General features: G+C 43.1%; 1 protein-coding gene across 4 annotated transcripts in view; it reads left to right on the forward strand.

Annotated features, from left to right (window-relative positions):
- Positions 1 to 23830, forward strand: part of LOC146973022 (echinoderm microtubule-associated protein-like 6) — an 88444-nt gene that overhangs the window by 40860 nt on the left and 23754 nt on the right. For all 4 annotated transcript variants that reach the window (XM_085799244.1, XM_085799246.1, XM_085799245.1 and 1 more), the window contains exons 12-24: positions 566 to 778; positions 2249 to 2416; positions 3112 to 3218; positions 8063 to 8181; positions 9082 to 9268; positions 9348 to 9453; positions 9560 to 9653; positions 12134 to 12234; positions 13220 to 13422; positions 17063 to 17174; positions 18884 to 19011; positions 22443 to 22584; positions 23411 to 23563. In XM_085799244.1, the coding sequence (XP_085655370.1) occupies positions 566 to 778; positions 2249 to 2416; positions 3112 to 3218; positions 8063 to 8181; positions 9082 to 9268; positions 9348 to 9453; positions 9560 to 9653; positions 12134 to 12234; positions 13220 to 13422; positions 17063 to 17174; positions 18884 to 19011; positions 22443 to 22584; positions 23411 to 23563 (1833 nt within the window). The remainder of the gene's footprint in view (positions 1 to 565; positions 779 to 2248; positions 2417 to 3111; positions 3219 to 8062; positions 8182 to 9081; positions 9269 to 9347; positions 9454 to 9559; positions 9654 to 12133; positions 12235 to 13219; positions 13423 to 17062; positions 17175 to 18883; positions 19012 to 22442; positions 22585 to 23410; positions 23564 to 23830) is intronic.

Genomic DNA, 23830 nt, shown 5'->3' on the forward strand with positions numbered 1-23830 from the left:
TCTCTTCCTCCTCTTCATGCTCGTCTTCCTCCTCCTCCATCTTCCCCTTCCTCCTCTACTTCCTCTTTCTCTTCCTCGATCTCCTCCTCCTCTTCCTCTCCCTTCTCCCCCTCCTCTTCCTCCTTCTCCTCCTCTTCCTCTGTCTCCTCCTTCTCTTCCTCCTCTTTCTCCTTCTTCCTCTTCCCCATCCTCCTCCTCTTCCTTTTGCTCTTCCTCCTCTTCTTCCTTCACCTCCTCCTTCTTTTCTTCCTCCTCTTCCTCCTTTACCTCCTCTTACTGGTCCTCTCCCTCTTCCTTCTCCTCTTCATTTTCCTGTTCTTCTCCTCATCCTCCTCCTCTCCCTCCTCCTCCTTCCTCTCCCCCTCCTCCTCCTCCTCCTCCCCCTCTTCATTCTCCTCCACCTTCTCCTCCTCCTCTCTCCTCCTCCTCCTCTTCCTCCTCCTCTTCCTCTTTCTCTTCCCCATCCTCATCCTTTTCCTCCTCCTCTCCCTCCTTCTCCTCCTCCTCCTCCTCCTCCTCCTCCTCCTCCTCCTCTTCCTCCTTCTTCCTCTTCCTCCTCCTCCAGTGGGGAAGCCGGTCGTCAGTAAGGAGGAGGTCAAAGGTCAACGCTGGGCGACCTGGAGCGGCGTGCTGGGGTCAGAGGTCAGCGGCATCTGGCAGAAATACTCCGACCTGACCGAGGTCAACGCCGTGGACGCCAACCACGCCGCCGCCGTGCTCGTCACCGGGGACGACCTCGGCCTGGTGAAGCTCTACCGCTTCCCCTGTCTGAGGAAAGGTCTCTGACTCCTCCTCCTCCTCCTCCTTCATCTCTCTCTCTTCATTGTTTCCATTTTGTTGTTTAAATGTTTAAATCTTTAAAGGGATATGCCAACGTCTTGCCTCACTCCCGAGTCCATGACCAGCAGATAGACACCATCCTTTCCACTGTGCGTGCAGTAACAAGGGAGATAGAGCCGTATCGCCCGTAATTAGCTTAGCTCAAACGCTGGAAGTGTATAGGTAGTGTTAGCCTGCCTCCACCTAAAGTCACTAATTAGCTTAGCTCAAACGCTGGAAGTGTATGGGTAGTGTTAGCCTGCCTCCACCTAAAGTCACTAATTAGCTTAGCTCAAACACTGGAAGTGTATGGGTAGTGTTAGCCTGCCTCCACCTACAGTCGCTAATTAGCTTAGCTCAAACGCTGGAAGTGTATGGGTAGTGTTAGCCTGCCTCCACCTACAGTCGCTAATTAGCTTAGCTCAAACGCTGGAAGTGTATGGGTAGTGTTAGCCTGCCTCCACCTAAAGTCACTAATTAGCTTAGCTCAAACACTGGAAGTGTATGGGTAGTGTTAGCCTGCCTCCACCTAAAGTCACTAATTAGCTTAGCTCAAACACTGGAAGTGTATGGGTAGTGTTAGCCTGCCTCCACCTAAAGTCGCTAATTAGCTTAGCTCAAACACTGGAAGTGTATGGGTAGTGTTAGCCTACCTCCACCTAAAGTCGCTAATTAGCTTAGCTCAAACACTGGAAGTGTATGGGTAGTGTTAGCCTGCCTCCACCTAAAGTCATCAGAGAAACTCTTCAGCAACTCTAAACGGAAACCGGCGGGCCGATCTTCGTCTCAGAGTTGACAAAACTCTCCGGTAAGGCATCTTGAGCGGTCAAATGCCACTAACGGGACGAGATCGGTCAAAACGGAGGGTTCAAGCAAAGACGGTTTATTTTGGTTCAAGCTAGCTACATCGAGGGTAGGTTAGCTTCCTTTTTCAAAGTAAAAGCACAAATTCTATCGTCATGGTTCTCTGTATGTAAAGGGCAACGGGTGTTTTATTTTGTGAAAGAAACTGGAAGTGCGTTGGTCACAACGGCTAGCTTGAGTAGCGCTGAATTCGTCCGAACAAAATTGTAAACAGCTGGTATTTAGACAAATTAACGACACACTGCTGATCTAAACGGCTACTTTCTCGCCTAAAAATGTTTGAAATGTCGATAAAGTGATATATTTACAGAGTTTAGAGCTAAAATGAAATCAGCTTCTGACTGCTGATTTCGGCTCGGGTAGGAGGCAGGCTAACACTACCCATACACTTCCAGTGTTTGAGCTAAGATAATTACGGGCGATACGGCTCTATCTCCCTTGTTACTGCACGCACAGTCGAAAGGATGGTGTCTATCTGCTGGTCATGGACTCGGGAGTGAGGCAAGACACGAAAAAAAAAAATGTTGGCGTATCCCTTTAAATGCCCCTCCTGTTTTTCTCCCAGGGGCCAAATTCAAGAAGTACATTGGCCACTCGGCCCATGTGACCAACGTCCACTGGTCACATGACCTGCAGTGGGTGCTGACCACGGGCGGAGCCGACCACGCCCTCTTCCAGTGGAGGTTTCTGCCGGAGTCGGTGATGAACGGAGGAGTGGACGTCAACATACAAGGTAGAAGACAAACAAACAAACAAACAAACAAACAAACAAACAAACAAACAAACACTCCATGTTGTCTTCTTCTTTTTCTTCGTCTTCTTCTTCTTTTATTTTGAAGGGCTGATCCATGAGAAGATCTAAAAACCACCTCAGTGTAGTTTTCCATCTCCTCTCTCTCTCAGCTTCTCTCTGGAGCTCTAGTAACAACAGGTCGGTGTCAGCCAATCAGAAGAGAGGAGGAGGCTCTGAACCTCTCTTCTGATTGGCTGACTGTTTTCTTAAGTGATCCAATAAAAAACAGAGCAGATTTCAGAATAAAACACTCAGAGAAACCAAATCCTGCAAAGTTGTTGTTGGATGGATGGTGGGTCCAGGTGGTGAGGGGGCGGGGCTTTGTTGTGACATCACAAAGTGACAGGAAATCCTAATGGCTTTAATATAAACATCTACTTTTATTCTGAAGGAGCTTTAACACAAACATCTACTTTTATTCTGAAGGAGCTTATATAGAAACATCTACCTTTATTGTGAAGGAGTTTTAATAGAAGCATCTACCTTTATTCTGAAGGAGCTTTAACACAAACATCTACTTTTATTCTGAAGGAGCTTTAACACAAACATCTACCTTTATTGTGAAGGTGCTTTAACACAAACATCTACCTTTATTATGAAAGGAGCTCTAACAGGAAGTCTCTATGTCTCTTCAGACAGTCATGGAGACTCCAACAGCGAGGAGTCGGACAGCGACGTGTCCGACGTCCCGGAGCTCGACTCCGACATCGAGCAGGAAACTCAGATCCACTACGACAGACAGGTACGACCTACGACCACCTGGGCCGTCGTCATGGCGACCAGCTGCTGCTCGGTGTGTGTGTGTTTTTTTTTCCCCTCAGAGACGTGTGTGGATGTGTGTGTGTGTTTTTACTACATCAGCTGCAGCAGCACAGCAGGGGGTGGTGTGTGTGTGTGTGTGTAAGTTGGGTGATGGGGGTTGCCATGGTGATGATTGAACACGCCTTATCTCCAGCGCCAGCCGCTGCCTGGCTCGTGTCCCTCCGACTGCTGTCAGCCAGGCGCCGCCAGAGACAGAACAATGTGCTGCTTGGAGATAGAGCAGTGTGTGTGTGTGTGTGTGTGTGTGTGTGTGTGTGTGTGTGTGTGTGTCTGTGTGTGTGTGTGTCTGTGTGTCTGTGTGTGTGCGCAAACTTTAAATGGAACATGATTATTGTTTACTATTATTATTAAATTCCCTCTCTCCCTTCATCCTTCCTTTTTTCACTACAGTCACATGTCTCCAGTACACACGATTCTGTAGCACTGATTTTACATTTTATTTCGCACTTTTATGTATTTGTGTGCGTGCTTCTTCTTTTTCTTCTCTGTTTCCTCCCTTTGTCTTTTTGTCCTTGCACTTCCATTTTTCCCTCATCACTCCAACCATCTTTTGTTTTTCCTTCCCTCTGTTTTTTGTTTGTGGCCACATTGTCACCACTACACACGATTCTGTAGAGCTGATGTATTCAATTCAATTCAATTCAAACCTTTATTTAAAGGGACATTGTGTAGGAATTCCTCCCATCTAGCGTTGTGGTTGTAGATCACAAGCAACTCAGTCGTATTTTTCACGCTGCATTCACCTGAAATCGGGCAGACGGCAGACGGACGGCAGCCGCTGCATGTAACGGCATAAACAAGCCTCTATGTAAACAAGTGGTCCGTCAGCACGAGGCAAAACAATACACGTGACAATATGTTGTCATGGCGATGTCGTATCGTTTTACCGGCTTCCTCTGGACTTCTGTGACTAAAATGACATCTGGTTTGTTAGCGACGGCCGTCTGCCCGACTGCAGGTGAATGCAGCATCAGTGTAACGCTCCATTCCTCCTCACTGCGTTACCGCGGTGACTTTTCACAGACGCCATCTCGACCTGAGCCGACAGCTCCGGTGTCTCCGCTGAGTTTCCGTGGTTTCCTACCGTCACGCTGCCACTGAACGTAAAAACATGGCGACACCACATGGCAGCAGCACCGAGCTTACCCGCTCCATGGAGATATGAATGATATGAACGGCTCATTCAGAGCTGAAAGGAACACTTCAGTTTGTTGATGGGGGGGTTATAGTCCAGTAATTTTAGGCCAAAAAAGGGGTCAACGTTAAACAAATTGCAACAGAAGCAAACTCAACTGATTTTGTATCCTCAACATGTCCTGAGTGAGGGAAAAAAAGCCCCGAAGAATCCCATTAGGGGAAAGTTTTGAAAAACACCCAAACATATCCCATTTATACGCATATAAAAAAAAAAAATTCACGTGTATAGGGTAAAATTTTTAACCTTTAGATATCTCCACGAAAATTACTGAGTTGATTACTTACATTAAGACAAACAAAAAATGTATTACAAGTTTTTTGAAATTCTTTGTTAACATGAGCAAATTTGCATAAATTTGCATAAATTCCACCGTTTTGACGGCACATGTATATATGAAGTTGCTGTGGTGGTACCGGCATGAAAACTGGAATGAGTTGACTCCATCGGTCAACCGACAAGTTGACCACTTTAAATTTCAAGATGACTGCAATTTTTCAAGACAGCCACATCCTTAGTAGAGCAGGTATGACATGAGCCAACAGTGCATAATCCAATTACATATGGCTAATTTGCATACATACAACACCTGATCTAAACATTGAGTAGAGCAGGTGAAAATGTCTTGTTCAATCTTGTTAACATTTAATATGTTAACAAGATTGAACAAGACATTTTTTTACTGTAATATGATATTACAGTTAAAAAAGGAATGGAACCAATTGGGCTACCCATGAGCATTAATAGAGACGGAGCATGTCATACCTGCTCTACTAAGGATGTGGCTGTCTTGAAAAATTGCAGTCATCTTGAAATTTAAAGTGGTCAACTTGTCGGTTGACCGATGGAGTCAACTCATTCCAATTTTCATGTCGGTACCACCACAGAAACTTCATATATACATGTTCCGTCAAAACGGTGGAATTTATGCAAATTTATACAAATTTATGCAAATTTGCTCATGTTAACAAAGAATTTCAAAAAACTTGTAATACATTTTTTGTTTGTCTTAATGTAAGTAATCAACTCAGTAATTTTCATGGAGATATCTAAAGGTTAAAAATTTTACCCTATTCACGTGAAAAATTTTTTTATATGCGTATAAATGGGATATGTTTGGGTGTTTTTCTAAACTTTCCCCTGATGGGATTCTTCGGGGCTTTTTTTCCCTCACTCAGGACATGTTGAGGATACAAAATCAGATTATAGCTGCTGCGCAGCGATGGGTCGGGTCCGGGCTACTTTTGGGCATATTTAGGCAATTCTGAGCAACAAACAGGAGAATAGGAAGACAAGACAGTTGTCCTTATAGTGAGGATTGAACCCACAACCTCGGGAACCAAAGACTGTTGTCTATCGCACTGAGCTAATTGACAAGTGGCAGTTCAACAGTGGCTTCACAAATTGAGTAAGCCATTCACTGTCTTGTAGGCAGAAAAAGAAAAATCAGTTTTTGAGGTAAAATAATGATATGTATTTGTCAAACATCTACTATGAGCCTAAGATGTTAGGAGCCTTCGCAGATGGTCCAGTCCAAGCTATTTGGATTTTTAAATTTAGAAGCTTGCTGTGATGCCACCATTAGGACAATTGTCTTGTGTTTCGTGTTGAGGACATTTGACATTTTGATTTGTCATCATCATCATCCTGGCTGGGTCTTGAACTCACAACCTCTGACACCAAGAACCAGCGCTTAACTCAGTGAGCTAATTATCTGGAAGTGAGACATGGTGTGTGTCTTCTCAAATAGACTCAGGGAGTCAGTGTCCGGGCAGCTGTTGTGGACGCAGATTTCTGTTATCTAAACAAAAATCTGTTAATACATAAATTGCATTTAGACAGCAAAATAGCTTGAGGACATCTGCCATTTCAAACTGTCATCATCATCATCTTCTCCCTCACTGGGTCTCGAACTCACAATCTCTGACACCGAGAACCAGCTCCTAACTCACTGAGCTAATTGGCTGGTACTGAGACCTGCTGTGTAGCTTCATTTATCCACTCAGGTGAGTCAGTGCCCGGGCAGCTGTTGTGATGAAATGGTCAAAATGTCAATAATTCAGTCATCTAAACAAAAACCTGATAATACATAAATTGCATCTTGACAGCATGGAAATGTTGGTGATTTGTTTTTAATGATAAGTGTTTTGCTTCATAAGAGAAAATATGATGTTTATAAATTCCAGTCTCACATTGACTGCAGTTGTTCCCATGAGAGCAGAATTCAAAATGTTCTAGAAAATTCAGTTTTTGAATTAAAATTCTGATATTTGCCAAACTTCATCAACCATGACTCCAGAATATTCTCATTTTTTTTCAGGAAGTTTGAAAATGTATTTAGCAAGAATTTGATGGTATATGTTTATAGTACTGTTTACAGTCAAACGTTTTCATGCACTGTAGGCTCAATTTTTGCTTAATCAAAAATCCGAGAAACAAGTTTTGTGGAGGACGGTCTGGAGATGCTCTGTAGCAAGTTTGGTGTCAATTGAGCAAAAATTGTGGGAGGAGATACATTTTAAAAGTTTTACAGTTATTGAAAAAAACAGAGTGATGGACTTCATAATTTGTAATAAGTTTAAGTTGACAAAAGTTTCAGCAGTATTGAGGCGACATTGTGGTGAAGTTTCAACACTGTAGCATCTACCGTTGGTTTGGTAGGAATTTTTAAAATTTTTAAATTTAAACGCTTATTGTGCCCCCCCTGGGAGGGGGGGGCACATGTCCTTGGAGTTGAGTGAATCTGGCATGGGACTGAACCTTTGTGCAAAGTTTGGTGAGTTTTCGCCCATGGGAAGTATGACTTCCTTGGAAGAAGAAGAAAGAAAGAAAGAAGAAGAAGAAGAATTCCTAGGAGCTGCGCTGCGCTGCCCGGACCCTAATGAGTTTGCTTCTGTTGCAATTTGTTTAACCTTTTCTCATAAAATGACTGGACTATTACTGATTAATGGAAAAACTGGAAAAACAGACTTTTGAATGAAATAATCGATTTTCCTGAATAGATAAGAGGAGAAGTTACACAATGTCCCTTTAAGCCTCGAAAATCATCGAGGTTTCCCTAATTTGCAATGATGTCTAGGTACAACAACATAAAAACACAAATCAAACAATTTGAGTTGAGACAAAGTCAAAACATTTGGAGACAATAGCTGCTCGGTGCTCCGTAGAGCAGATGCACACAGGAGTGAGGTGGTTTGAGAGCAATGTCTTAAAATGTCCTGGAGGAATGAGAGTGTCAATCATGAGTATGTTTGATTGAAGATGGTTCCGTGTGGTTGGTGCACAAAAACGAAAAGCAGATTTCCCTAGTTCAGTTTAGTGAACTCGAGGGACTGTATGGAATAATCATCCTGTCTTTAATCAAGCGCATAGATTTTCAGTTTGAGAGCATGATTTCATTCCTTTTCAGTGACACAGCTCCTTCACGTGCTCAGATTTATTCTCCTCATGCTCACATTTTGTGCTCGCACTGAGATGTCTGCTGCTTTCTTTCAAAATGTGTACTTCAATATCACACGCATGTGCTCAACATTTCTTCTTCTTCTTGCACACAAATATTGTGCGTGCAGGTGTATAAGGAGGACCTGCCTCAGCTACGACAACAGAGCAGAGAGAAGAAGCAGCAGGTCGGATCTCTGAAGAGACAGAGAGGACCAGACCAGGGCCTCCGCCTGCAGTTTGTCCACGGGTAACAAGTCACAGTCTGTGTGTGTTCTTGTACTTACTACGTTGTGAGGACCGAAGAGTTTTTAACCAACAGAGTGAGGACATTTTTGGGAAGTGAGGACATTTTGGCCGGTCCTCACTTTTTCCAAGGGCTGTTTGAGGGTTAAGACTTGGATATAATTAGGTTTAAATTGGGTTAAGAGTAATGGTTAAAGGGATAGTTAAACATTTTGGCAAATTGGCCCATTGCCATAATCCCTATAGTCATAGCAGTAGGTTCGTTACCTTTAATTGTCGGTGCAAGCTATTTTTAGAACGACGGAGCAGAGCCGTGAGCTGCTCAGAGCTACGCTACGGAGGCTCATTATGGGATTTCTTGGTTTCCCTCATCAAACTCATCAAATACACAATCCAACAACTCCACAACGCTCTGGTGGACAAGTTGTGACCTGCACATTCACCACGTTATGAGATAATAACACAACGTTACCACACAGAGTTGTTTTAGAGGGAAATTCATGTAAAACCACTGATGCGTGTTGCCTTCAGGGACAGTTTTTCATCAACAGTCTTTGTATTTCCCTCTAAAACAACTCTGTGTGGTAACGTTGTGTTATTATCTCATAGCGTGGTGAATGTGCAGGTCACAACTTGTCCACCAGAGTGTTGTGGAGTTGTTGGATTGTGTATTTGAGTTTGATGAGGGGAAACCAAGAAATCCCATGAGCCTCCGTAGCGTAGCTCTGAGCAGCTCACGGCTCTGCTCCGCCGTTCTAAAAATAGCTTGCACCGACAATTAAAGGTAACGAACCTACTGCTATGACTATAGGTGTTATGGCAATGGGCCAATTTGCCAAAATGTTGAACTATCCCTTTAAGATCCAGTGTGTGTGTGTGTGTGTGTGTGTGTGTGTGTGTGCAGTTACCGTGGTTACGACTGCAGGAACAACCTGTTCTACACTCAGGGGGGGGAGGTGCTGTACCACGTGGCGGCGGTGGGCGTCGTCTACAACCGACCGCTGCACAGTCAGCGCTTCTACCTCGGCCACGACGACGACATCCTGAGCCTCAGCATCCACCCGCTGAAGGACTACGCTGCTACGGGACAGGTACACACACACACACACCTGGAGCCTCACCTTACCTCAACAGCGTGACATCATGAGTGGGCGGGGCCTCTGTGTGCAGGTGGGGAGGGACCCGTCCGTCCACGTGTGGGACGTCCAGACCATGAAGTGTCTGTCGCTGCTCAGAGGTTTCCACCAGAGGGGAGTGTGTGCGCTGGACTTCTCAGGTGAACGGAGCGTCCCTGAACGCATCGCACACGACGAGCGTGAACAATAAAGTTTATTTGAACCTTTGATGTGACATAAATAAAGTTTTTTCTGTTTCGTCTTCAGCCGACGGGAAAAGTTTGGTCTCAGTCGGAATCGATGACGGACACTCGATCGTCGTGTGGGACTGGAAGAGAGGAGAGAAGCTGGCTACAGCCAGGTACTAACTAGTACTACTAGTAGTACTACTACTACTACTAGTACTACTACTACTACTACTAGTACTGTGACTGGAAGAGAGGAGAGAAGCTGGCTACAGCTAGAGCACTGGAAAAGAGAGTAACGACACGCATTGGTCCAATGGAAGCGCCTCCTGGTGGAGGAATATGGGTTTTGCAAAAGCGCCCAACTGACAACTCTGCATTGTTGGTGAATGAGCAAGTGTGGTGTTTTCAATAATTTAAGGACATTTATAGATCACCCACGTTAATAGCATCATTGAGGACCCTTTACAAATAAACATTAACACATAAACGAGTAAAAAAACAAAAAACAGTTGTCTACATTAATGTTTCAATCTACATTTTGTAATAAACAAATTATACGTATAATCTGATATGACCAAGACACCTAAAAACAAAAACACGGCCGTTTTCATCAATTTACAAGCCAGTGGGCAACACACATACATTGGAGTGAATGAGTTTTCTGGGCACTTTTGCAATACCCATATCCTGCCACTAGGGGCGCAAAACCCTTAAACCCTTAAACCCTTAAACCCTTAAACCCTTAAACCCTTAAACCCTTACCACGGGAGTCAATGGTGGTGTCGTTACTCTCTTTTCCAGTGCTCTAGCTACAGCCAGGTACTAACTAGTACTACTACTAGTACTGTGACTGGAAGAGAGGAGAGAAGCTGGCTACAGCCAGGTACTAACTAGTACTACTACTAGTACTGTCAAAGTACTGCAACTAGTACTGTCAAAGTACTGAAACTAGTACTGCAACTAATACTGCAAAAGTGCTGCAACTAGTATTGTGAAAATACTGCAGCTAGTACTGTGAAAACTACTGTACTACCGGTGTATCTGTAGTACTTGTGTTGTACCTCTGCTTCTTCAGTCATCGTCTCCACAAAGCTGCTCCTCTGTCATCCACAGTTGCCGTAGTAACCAAGGTTATCAGTCGTCTTATTGACAGCGCGTGTGGGCAGATCGGAGGAGGCGGCGGATCTGTGAATAATGAGAAAATCACAGATTTTATTTTAAAAAGCTCTCGACACGGAACAACAACTGTTAGGTGTTAGAACCGGCTGTGGTTTTAAGAGGACGGTTTGACCGTGGGCTACGGTGGCCCAGAGGGGTCAGAGACCGGCTGTTCTAACGGGCTACGGTGGCCCAGAGGGGTCAGAGACCGGCTGTTCTAACGGGCTACGGTGGCCCAGAGGGGTCAGAGACCGGCTGTTCTAACCAGTGGTGAACAGTAACGGAGTAAATTTACTCGAGTACTGTATTTAAGTAGCCTACATATCCAGATGATTTGTACTTTACTTGAGTATTAGATTTCTTTGGTACTTATTACTCTTACTTGAATACATTTCCAAGACAAATATTTTTATTTTTACTCGAATTAATTTCTAGGAAGGCTGAAAAGTACTGGTTACTTTCAGGTCTGCTCTATGTTTTTTTGTTTTTTTTCTAAAATACTATTGGACACAAGCTGTGATTTTGTTGGTCGACCAGTAGTCGTCACTTATGGCGATTAGTCGACTATTTTGCCCTTCAAAATAAAAGCCCCATAGCCTTTCACATACAGTTCAGTCATTGATTTTGACTTAATTTTGACAAGACACAACTCCAAATGTTGTTGTTTTTTCCTGCGACCAATCGACTAATGAAATTTTGGTCGGCTAATGATTTTTTGGTCGACCAGTGCTTGGTCGACTATTTGGGGGCAGCCCTAGAAGGAAACCTATCACAGTGCAGTTCTCCACTGGGATCTACGTAAAAGCGGAAATACGTCATCCCTCCCCATAAGGATACCACCAAAGTTCTCAGAAACAAGAGTTAAAAGCTCCTTAAATTAATTTAGAAAAAAATGTAGTAATTCATTGATGTGAAAAATAAGAAATTTACTCTTACTTTTACTTTTTACGTTAAGTAAATTTAAAAGCATGTACTTTTGGATAATTAACTCATTGAGTGCCGCGCTCCTTTCCAAAGTTTTAGTCAAGTGTACCGGCAATTTAGACCATTTTTGACGATTTTTGTAGAGCCACAGTGTATTCTATATTATTGCCACCAACACATACTGTGGCTCATTTGAAAGGTGAAACTTTCTGCTTCAAATGGCCACAAACCGTTTGTTTCTACATGTTTCTAAGATTATGAGCTGTCATGAGACTTTAATCGTCATCTAGATTTCAGTTCTGCTCGTCGTAGAGTCCCCAAATTTACACATCAGGTGTGTTAAAGTGTCTATTTTCACAATTTAAAAAAAAAGCAAAAAACGTAAAATCTCGTTTTTGGCACTCAACGCATGGGAACGAAAAACAAGAAATTACGTGGTTGGCACTCAATGAGTTAAGTACCTTTAAAAGCAAGTACTTTTTTTACTCTTATTCGAGTAACATGTCGACTGAGCTGGGGGTGGAGTACTCTGTCCATCTCTGGCTCTAATGGCGTCTCGTCTCTCCTGCAGCGGCCACAGGGAGAAGATCTTCGTTGTGAAGTGTAATCCGCTGCTGATGGACAAACTGGTCACCGTGGGAATCAAACACATCAAGTTCTGGCAGCACGCAGGTAAAACTGCAACAACGTCGTGAACACGGCAACAACTTTTCTGGTGCTGTTTGTGTTGCGTTCACTTCCCCCACCGTCGTTACAGATGTTTAAATTCCATTGTGTCCTTCTTTGACCTTTTTTATTTTTTATTTATTTATTATTTTGCTTCTGCAGCAGACGGTGTCCCAGAGGAGACAATGAAAGTTTAAATGACTCTAATGAGTCCCGTCTGTAACATCTGTGGAATTCAATGACCTGAAAAAACAAAAAAACAAATCTAAGTGAGGGATGAGAGGAGTTGAAAGAAAGTGACATTTTTTGATTGATGAAGACAAAAAATAAAACAAAATGAAATAATTGGTCCGTGAAGCATCAAACCTGCAGTTCCTCTCCTCACCACTAGAGTGGCCTCCTCCTCCTCTTTGACCATATTTGGATTATCTGGGAGTAAATGTGTGTATGTTTTATTCTTGTGGATGCAGTTGTTCAGTAACAAATTAATTAAAGGGATAGTTCAACATTTTTGGCAAATTGGCCCATTGCCATAACCCCTATAGTCACAGCAGTAGGTTCGTTACCTTTAATTGTCGGTGCAAGCTGTTTTTAGAACGGCGGAGCAGAGCCGTGAGCTGCTCAGAGCTACGCTACGGAGGCTCATGGGATTTCTTGGTTTCCCTCATCAAACTCATCAAATACACAATTAACTATAAAACTATAGGGATTATGGCAATGGGCCTATTTGCCAGAATGTTGAACTATTCCTTTAAGTCAAAAATGCACTGTGAGCCATAAGCCATAATTAAAAATTAATTTCATACTATATTTTATGCTTTTGTATCTTAAATCTGATTTAAGCTGCTTTGAAATGAATGATGGAGGCGTTCAAAGACGCCTGAGAAATGGGAGACTTTAGTAGTCGGCTTCTGAACTGTGCTTTTAAATATCCATGTAGTTTGATAAAGCTCCGTCTGATTGGCTCTCCGTCTCTGTCTCCGTCCTCCAGGTGGCGGTCTGACCTACAGGCGCGGTGCGTTCAGGAGCGTGGGCCGGCCGGAGACCATGATGTCGGTGTGCTACGGCCGCAGCGAGGCGCTGGTGTTCACCGGCGCCGCCACCGGGGACGTTTACATCTGGAAGGAGCCGCTGCTGCTGAAGACGGTGAAGGCTCACGACGGGCCGGTGTTCGCCATGTTCTCCCTGGACAAGGTGAGGAGGAGTCAATCAATGTACGTTTAAATTAGGCGTACATTTTTGAAAGATTATAGAGAAATCTCTGGAAAAAAGAGGTAAGATTTAAAGCAGAAGTAAACGATCCGGTCATTTTGGCTAATGCTGCGTTCCAGGCCAGCTTTTGAAACCGTAAATTACAGCTTCAAGTCACAACTTACAATTTTGTAGCGTTCCAGGCAACCCACTCGTGTTTTTCCGACCTGTTTTACCTGTGAAAGTCACTATAACGGCCACTCGTAACTTCTGACCCGTGAACTCGTACCAGATCGAACTGGTACAACTTCACAGGTCGGAAAAACACGAGTTACGGGCTGCCTTGAACGCACCATAACAGTCCTCGTCCCTACGTCACCACATTCACGCGCATCCCTTGGCTGCACACACAGCCCTGCATGCCGTTCTCTCTCCTCATTGGATAAAAACTGTAGGATACGAGAAAAGTTTTCTCCTGGGCTCAGAGCAGAGCAGAGTGACTGACAGACCCGTGTTTCGGACCAAACACTCTATGTAAGTGATTGCTGTCGGAAGATAGAACTATTTAAGACTTATATTAACACAAATATATTGCTTACTTCTGCTTTAAAAAAAAAAAAAAAAAAGTTCAAGATTTTTTTCGAAAAAAGTGGTAAAATTTCTAAAAGAAAAACAAAGAAAAGAAAAGTAAAACGTTTTTTTTTAAATTGAAAAAAAGGGGTACGATTTCGCAAACATTTTTAGAAAAATGTGGTACAATTTCTCTCGGAAAAAAAAGGGGGCAAACAACAATACAAAGGGGTAAAATTTCTTGAAAAGAATAATAAGTAAAAAAGAAAAATTGAGAAGAAACTGGTAAAAATTTCTCAACAAAAATCTAGGAAAAAAAAAAAAAGTTAAAAAATTCTAGGAAAAAGTGGTAAAATTTCAAGAAAAAGTTGTGGACCCCCTTGAACCCTGTCAACCCTCCCACTTTGAGAACCATTGACATTTACTTTAGTTAGATAGTTTTGTTGTACTGGGTATACTGAGTATACCTGAGTATCACATAGACTACACCACTGGTCCGACCTCATTAATCCACTGAGAGCAGCAGCTTTTATTTATTCTGGATGAAATTCAACGGCGCATGGAGGTCACCTGGGCATCAGAGCTGTGTGTGTGTGTTCAGTGTGTGTGTGTGTGTGTGTGTGTGTGTGTGTGTATTCAGTGTGTGTGTGTGTTGACTAAGTACAGTGTTGAGATGAAAACAGGTTTTTGATTAAACAGTGTGATCAGTTCTCCAGACGATCGTCCTCCCACTCACGGGCCCTTTACGTTCTGTCAGCTGTGTGTGTGTATGTGTGTGTGTGTTTGTGTGTGTGTGTGTGTTCCTACTCCACTGTTAGTCATGTTGAACAAGAACATCGGCTAAAAACCTGAATGTAGGAGTGAGCAGACGTGTAGTAGATTTACATTTTTTTCTGCTCGTTCCTCTTCCATCTGCTTCTCTCTCTCTCTCTCTCTCTCTCTCTTTCTCTCTCTCTATCTCTCTCTCTCTCTCCATTCACTGTGACTCTGTCTCTCTTCTTTATGTAACAGGATTTTCAGACTCACGAGCCAATGAAAAACCACCAGGAGACTGTGTGGATTTAACAAAAACCTCATCTCTCTGTTCCTCTCTCCATTCTGTCATTTGAATAACTCGATTCCACTTCCTGCACCAGTCGGCATATAAACACCTGACTTCATATTAATATACTGATATTAAAATATAAATTCCACTTTTACCTTGTTAAAATGCAGATTATCACCTTGACATCCCATAATTTCTTCTTCTTCCTCTCTGTTTTATTTTGAAGGGTTGATCTAAAAACCATCTCAGTGTTAGTTTTCCATCTCCTCTCTCTCTCTCAGCTTCTCTCTGGAGCTCCAGTAACAACAGGTCGGTGTCAGCCAATCAGAAGAGAGGAAGAGGCTCTGAGTCTCTCTTCTGATTGGCTGAATGTTCTCTAAAGAGATCCAATAAAAAAATAGAGCAGATTTCAGAATAAAACACTCAGAGAAACCAAATCCTGCAAGTTGTTGTTGGATGGATGGTGGGTCCAGGTGGTGGTGAGGGGGCGGGGCTTAGTTGTGACATCACAAAGTGACAGGAAGTCCTGACGGCTGGTTTTAAGGCTCAGTTTCTGAATACAGGCTGTGTGCATTTCTCTGTGGACTGAGGCTTTGATACTTTCACAGTATTAATATAGAACCTAGAGCTGCTTTATAATCACACTACACATGGACATCTACCTTTATACTGTATGGAGCTTTAATACAAACATCTACATTTATACTGTATGGAGCTTTAATACAAACATCTACCTTTATACTGTATGGAGCTTTAACACAAACATCTACCTTTATACTGTATGGAGCTTTAACACAAACATCTACCTTTATACTGTATGGAGCTTTAATACAAACATCTACCTTTATACTGTATGGAGCTTTAACACAAACATCTACCTTTATACTGTATGGAGCTTTAACACAAACATCTACCTTTATTTTGAAGGAGCTTTAACACAAACATCTACCTTTATTCTGAAGGAGCTTTAATCACCATCGTGGTTCAGGTTGAGCTGATTTTTTGAGTCTGGGTAAAAATAGACTTTTTACAACCCGACGTCGACTGTGTTTGAGTCTTCAGAGGAAACTGACTGACATCAAACACATCAGAAGATCTCAGGCTGAGGGGGAGGGAAGCCTGTCAGGAGGGGGGAGGAAGGGGGAGGAAGGGGAGGAGGGGGAGGAGAGGGGATGTGAGTGAGAGAACATGAAGGAACCTATTTGCTCTCGTTTCATTCAACTTGAAATAAAAATGTCAGAGTCACTTACCCTGGATCAGATTCACTGTTTTCACTGTTTTCCCTCAGTCGCTCTTGTTGTTGTAGTTCCATCTTCATGTCACCATGGAGACGCCAACATCACAGTCACTTAAAGCCCCAGTATGTAACTTATTCGGTTTTTTTATTAGCAAAAATCAAATCTGTCTTTCATAAACGTATTTCTCTGAAGTGGAATCACAGCCGCATACAAATGAAAGCTTTCTGGTACCTTAGAATGAGTTGTTACAAGTCGTTACAAATACATAAGTGGGCGACGCACCGAACCAAGGCGGCCATGTTGCATCGCCATTTTTTTTTACGTTGAGTGGCAGCTTGACCGTAGGTAACCATGGAAACTGAGCGGAGCTGTGGGCTCGGCCTGTTAAAACTGTCACCACTGTGTAGTGTGAGGAAGGACGGAGGCGCTGGTGTTGCATTCAGGTGCAGTCAGGCAGACAGCTGTCGGCAAACCAACCGGATGTCATTTTACTCCACCAGAGAAAGACGGTAAAACAATACCACATCACCATGACAACATATTGTCACGCCTGTATTGTTTTGCCTCGTGCTGGCGGACCACTTGTTTACATAGACGCTTGTTTATCCTGTTACATGCAGCGTCTGTTGTCTGTCTGACGTCTGCCCCATTTCACCTGAATGCAACATCAAGAATACGTTCAGATATGCAACCGCACCGCTAGATGGGGGGAATTCCTACATGTTATACCTTTAAACTGTGATAAAAAAATTTGATAACACTCTCTTTTTTTTGTCTTTTCGTCCCTCAGGGCTTCGTGACGGGCGGGAAGGACGGCGTGGTGGAGCTGTGGGACGACATGTTCGACCGCTGTCTGAAGACCTACGCCATCAAGAGGGCCGCGCTGTCGCCGGGATCCAAAGGTACGGATGACAAACGACAAGTCAGAGAGAAGGAATACTGATTTAATAGTTATTGTGGTGGAGCGTTCAGGGTCAAGTTTACTGCGGTGGAAGAACGGACGTCATGTTCACATCCTGGAGATAAAAGACAGAAATGAGCTCGCCGCCTCGTCCTGAATCAATACTGTACGTCTATTGTTTGTGTTTATTGATCCACAGACAATTGAAACAATGATGGATGAACTCTGACAGTTGATTTAACAGCCTGTGTGAAATAAAAGTTACTTTCCCCAGTAACTGATTACTTATACTGTCCTTTCTATGACTTTATAACACAAAAATTGTTTAGTAAGGTAGATCAAAATAACAAATGTGTGTGGTTAGATGATGCTGAGAAGCTAAAACATCTTTTTCAGTTGAAAATATTTGCATTTTCTTTGTTTCTTGAAAAGGCTTGGGCAATGAGACAAAGAGAGATATACAGTACTGAAAGTAATCTTAAGTTGTTTATTTATGTGTCGCACTTGTGTGGCAGGTAATACCAACAGGAAGGACTGTCTAGTTTTTGATTTGTCAGTAAATGTGTCTTGTAATCCCATATGAGATGGGCCACAATGGTGGCATTACACCAAAATAAATATTCATTCATTCATTCATATATGAAGCTGTAATTTGTAAAGTAGTTCAATTACTTTTTGAGAGAAGTAACTGTAACTCATAATTTATTATTATATGTAACTAAGTCGAATAACTGGCTGAACTCTGGTTTTACAGCTTCTCTCCGTTGGGTTGGCTCATTTCTTAAAACAGAAATTACATTCTCAAAACTCCAAGATGATTTGGTAAAACAGTGTTACAGTTCAGCACAACACAAGAGATCACTTGCAAAAGCTCAAAACAGTTCACTCGTGTCAAAACTAAATTCCTTTCTCGTGTGCTCCCAAAATGCATCGTCCTTTTGGCATCATGTGAGCACTGCAAGTCAAAATGTTTAAATGTTTTGTCAATATGGCAGAGGTCCATTGAAATGTCCCTCATGTCCACCTCTCAGTCTGAGCCCTGTGCTTCATTCACAATAGTTACTGTACTAGTTTTATTTTGTCTAGATACAGAATACAATTGTGTATAAAACTGTAAAAAAAAAAAGAAAAAAAAAACTTCCATTCATCAGAGTAAGAAAATGTAAACATCATAATATACTGTAATATAAACACATAAACAAAAGCAAGGAAAATTATATGTAGCCTACAGTGCTGTAAATAAATCTATGATATTCATGGTTTTATGTTCTTGACTAATTTAGACAGTTGAACAGACTATTGTGCATGTGATGACTTACATGACATGTTTTGGAGAGAAAAACTATCAGACTGAGAATCAACAATCAGTTTAGATCAACAAGATCTACTCACTTGGAAAATGTGCTAACTGCTGTATTTAATCATTTGCAAAGATGTGCTGAGACATTTGCAATGAGAAATTCAATTCTGTTGTGAACAGTCACCAAGTGGTTTATTTGGAGGTTTGTCCGTGTTGTTTTGAGAAATGAGCCAAACCAACGGAGAGAAACTAGTGTCCTGTCCAACGCTGCCCCCTCCTGGACATACCGGGACTCACACCTGTTCAAGTCAGCGTCCACTTCATCTGTGTGTGTGTATGTGTGTGTGTGTGTGTGTGTCTTTGTGTACGTGTTTGTGTGTGTGTGTGTGTGTGTGTGTGTGTGTGTGCAGGCCTGCTGCTGGAGGACAACCCGTCCATCAGAGCCATCACTCTGGGCCACGGCCACATCCTGGTGGGAACCAAGAACGGAGAAGTTCTGGAGATCGACAAGACCGGACCCATGACGCTGCTGGTGCAGGTGTGTGTGTCTGTGTGTGTGTGTGTCTGTGTCTGTGTGTGTCTGTGTGTGTCTTTGTGTGTCTGTGTGTGTGTGTCTGTGTGTGTGTGTTAGAACCGCTGGTAACCATAGCAACAACAGTACTCCTGTGAGCTGAAGTTGGCGTGATGAGTTCAGGAGCTGCAGGTGAGGTCACTTCACAATAAGAGCCTCACGGACAGGAAGTCTTGAACCTGACACACTGAAGTGACAACTATCAGGATTGTGTGTGTGTGTGTGTGTGTTTGTGTGTGTGTGTGCGTGCTTGTGTGTGTTTTCATGTGTGTGTGTGTGTGTGTGTGTGTGTGTGTGTGTGTGTGTGTGTGTGTGTGTGTGTGTGAGAGAGAGAGAGGCTGAAAATCTCCAGGATTCTTTAAATGTCTGGTCGTCTGCTTCAACACCTGTTGCCATGGTGAGAAGAGCTGTCTGCTGCAGATCAATAAGCACACACACAAGCACACACACATGCACACACATGGAAACACACACACACACACACACACACACACACTCAGTTAGGACTCTGAGGAGTGTGTGTGTGTGTGATGTTGTTATCTTTCCCGTGTGACGCACTTTAGTGCTTTTAGATGTTGTTGGTGTGTGGTGACGCAAACAAGGACGTGTGTGTGTGTGTGTGTGTACGTGTGTGTGTGTGTGTGTGTGTGTGTGTGTGTGGAGCTTGTCTAAATTCCCTACAACACACGTTATTGATCATATATGGATCGTCTGTGCAGCAGAGAGCGCTGTTCTCTTCTGTCTTCATGTGTCTTTTCATATATTGATTATTTAGCCCTGGGTTTTGTCTGCAGGTGCTGCAGCCTGACAGACCAAACTCAGGGCAAAGTGAATAGTTCTATTAATTTGATTGATCACAAACTGTCAGGCTGCACCCAGATATTAGTCACAGACAGGGTTGGGGAGTAATGGATTACAAAGAATACAAAATATGAGTAACTGTATTCCGTTACAGTTACAGTTTAAAGGGATAGTTCAACATTTTTGGCAAATTGGCCTATTGCCATAATCCCTATAGTCATAGCAGTAGGTTCTTTACCTTTAATTGTCGGTGCAAGCTATTTTTAGAACGGCGGAGCAGAGCCGTGAGCTGCTCAGAGCTACGCTACGGAGGCATCTGTAGGGGAATACATTTTAAAAGTAATACTCCCAACACTGGTCACAGATACACCAGTTGTTCTTATACAGGGTATCCGCGGGGTCTTAAAAAGTCTAAAAAAGTCTAAAATTTGAAAATCTAAATTTTAGGCCTTAAAATGTCTTAAATTTGTTGAATTAGTGTGTTCAAGTCTTAAATAATTTTAGACAGGTCTTAAATTTTCTTATGCCCAGCATGGGCGAGCATTTTTAAATAAAAAGATGTACCGTATTTTCCGGACTATAAGTCGCGGTTTTTTTCTAGTTTGGCTGGCCATGCGACCTATATTCAGAAGCGACTTATATATTTTTTTAAAGGTGTACAGAAAAGAAAATTGAATTTGAGCCCACTCTGGGTCATAAAATTAGTGTAATAACTCATCTATCAGACGATGTAGGCCAAACTTTGTGCAAAATTCTATTTTTGAGTAAATCCGTGATGAAAGTGTGGTATTTTAGTGTAGTTTTTTTTTTTCGTATTGGATAATGCAGGCGCACGGATTATACGTCAGCCTGTACACGATTCACTAGCCACTGATATTGGATCCGTAATCCGTAATTCAAACGTCTGACACACGCACACACACACGGAGCTCGGGCTCGCCCCAAACTTTGAATATCCCGCCCGCTCGATAACGACCAATCAAATTCATTTTCCTTACTCGGGTAAACTCGTGTTGCAGCTCGTGACAACTCGGCGCGACAAACAGGACAAACGGCCATTTCTGTACACCTTTAAAAAAAACCCTACGCTATGACCACAAGAGGGAAGCACGGCTTTTATTTCTAAATCCCTCCTCATTCAGTGGCTCATCTTCATCTTCCTCATGTGCTGTTCTCCTCGCTGCGCTGTCTGACCTGTCTCCGTTGCGCCGTAGCGCTTCACTCCGTCAATTCAGAGTATTTTCACAGCGTGTTCTGCGGCCCGTCTTCGGTCTCTGCTCCGGTCCCGACTGGGCTCCGGACACGGAGCAGAGACCCAGGTCCGACAGTGCAGGCCTGTCCCTCTCTGAAGCAGAGGAGAGGTCGGCTTCACTCCCGTCCGTCTTCACAGACAGTCCATAAAGAGTTTCTGATCACAGGGTTTCCAGCGCTGCCGCCTAAACTAACGTGTTAAAAAAAAAAAAAGTAGCGATATTCACCACCGCCGCCCCCCCTCCCTCCCTCCCCCTTGGGACGATCGCCTTCATTCATCTCCGCATCCTCACACACACATAGGCTACACACCACAGAGAAACGCGCATGCATAACAGCAGCGCGCGCTATAGGTGCCGGCCTTTAAACAAAGCCTGGTCATTATATGACACCCGGCTATTAATTAAATGTTTGAAAAATAAATGTGACTAATACTCAGGTGCGACATATAGTCCGGAAAATACGGTAGTACACATTTATTCAAGCATTATTTAATACCATAATATATAGGGGTGACCAAAAGCCAATTTATTTACGTCAAATATTGTGCTGGTCATAATACAGAACAGGTTGTGGCTCGTGTCTGTTGATCAAAGAAGCTGAAATATTTCCATGTTTGTCTATTCTGGGTCACATTTAGAAGTCATCACATTTCAGGCCAAAGGGGAAGTGTTGGTGTTTTTACTGTTCTCCAATGTAAAAATGGGTCACGTGTGACCCTTAACATTATTCAAGGTTTAAAGCCATCTGCCTGCTGGTTGCCAGTGAATTAAATAAATAATGTGTTACATAAACATTTTTAATTTCACTCCCCAATTTCTTTTTGTGCCCCCAAATAGTTTACTTTAGATGCTCCTGCGACACTTCATTGTGCTTTATTGAATGTATTTTCAACTACAAACAAGCCTAACACGCAACTTATATATTGCAATCAATTTCTAGTTTTGTGACTCCGCATTTCTTTTGTACGTTTTTTATTTGTCATGATAGGTCTTAAATTTCATCCATAATGGTCTTAAAAAGGTCTTAAAAGGTCTTAAATTTGAGCTGGTGAAACCTGCAGAGACCCTGTTATATTTTATGTATGCAACATTGATTATTGATTATTGATGACGTGTTGGGGGCATTTTTTGGGGATAAACATGTTTCTGTTCCAGCAGCTGTCGATTGGTTTCCCAGTTTCCCAGTGACAGTGAATGCAACATTTGTATTTTTGATTCTCAGACAAATATAAGACAGAAGAACATTAGAAAAACATGCTGCAAACTGATCGACCAATCAATCAATCAATCATGTTCCTGTGTGTGTGTGTGTGTGTGTGTGTGTGTGTGTGTGTGTGTGTGCAGGGCCACATGGAGGGTGAGGTGTGGGGTCTGGCCCCCCACCCCCTCCTCCACATCTGTGCCACCGTCAGCGACGACAAAACCCTGAGGCTGTGGGAGACGTCGGCCAATCACCGCATGGTCGCCGTCCGCAAGCTGAAGAGAGGTCAGACACTGTCACCGTGTGTGTGTGTGTGTGTGTGAGCAGGGCCGGCCCCTGGCATAAACACTCTATGTGGTTGTTTAGGGCCACAGCCGTTAGGTGGGGGGGGGGGGCACATGATCAGAAAGGTACCGGGGTTCATCAAGTCATTTAAACATCCTGAGGTCTGCACGTGCAGCTATGAGCTTTATATGTAATGTGAAGTCAATATTCAGCTTCTTTTATCTCACATTTGAGACATTTGGTGAAAATAGAACGGCAGAATGACAACATTTGTGCTCAAAAAACAATCTTACAAAATGTCATTTTAGACTTGTTTTCTACACTTATCTATTACTGTATTCATATCCTATTTCAAGCACCAAAACAGTTCATTCTCATGACTGAAGGAGTGTTTTCACAAGGGATTTGAAATTTTTTCAAAAAGCAGACCTCAAATTTCCAACATTTGGCCTAAATTATTTCTTTCTACAGTGTTCTAGGACAAACTGGCCTCAGTGTGCTTACAGCGGAGGTTCTAATATTTAGACATAAAACACTTGAGTATTGTTACATCTGCAAGTATCTTAAAAAGATCAATTTAAGAAAATATGTAAAAGTTGAGAAAATGGCCTCAAACCTCAGAGGGCATAAACACGTCTGTATTCAGTTTCAACCAGTGATTTGGTGTTTGCGCTTAGAGTGCAGGGCCACAAACAAAAATCTTGTTAAGGGGGCCACCAAAATCCTAGGGCCAGCCCTGTGTGTGTGTGTGTGCTGAGGTAAACAGGAGTGTGACGCAGGTGTGTGTGTGTGTGTGTGTGTGTGTGTGTGTGTGTGTGTGTGTCAGGCGGGCGCTGCTGTGCCTTCTCTCCGGACGGGAAGGCGCTGGCGGTCGGTCTGAGCGACGGCGGCGTCCTGGTGGTGAACGCAGACACGCTGGAGGATCTGGTCGGCTTCCATCATCGCCGTGACGCCATCTCTGACATCCGCTTCACCCCAGGTACTCACACACACACACACACACACACTGATTAAAGGGATAGTTCAACATTTTGACAAACTGGCCCATTGCCATAATCCCTATAGTTTTAGGTTCATTACCTTTAAGTGTCGGTGCAAATGGTGGAGCAGAGCCGTGAGCTGCCCAGAGCTACGCTACGGAGGCTCATGGGATTTCTTGGTTTCCCTCATCAAACTCATCAAATACACAATCCAACAACTCCACAACGCTCTGGTGGACAAGTTGTGACCTGCACATTCACCACGC

This window comes from Trachurus japonicus, chromosome 15 (assembly GCF_045865225.1).
Source record: "Trachurus japonicus isolate A0001 chromosome 15, Traja_1.0".
NCBI lineage: Eukaryota > Metazoa > Chordata > Actinopteri > Carangiformes > Carangidae > Trachurus > Trachurus japonicus.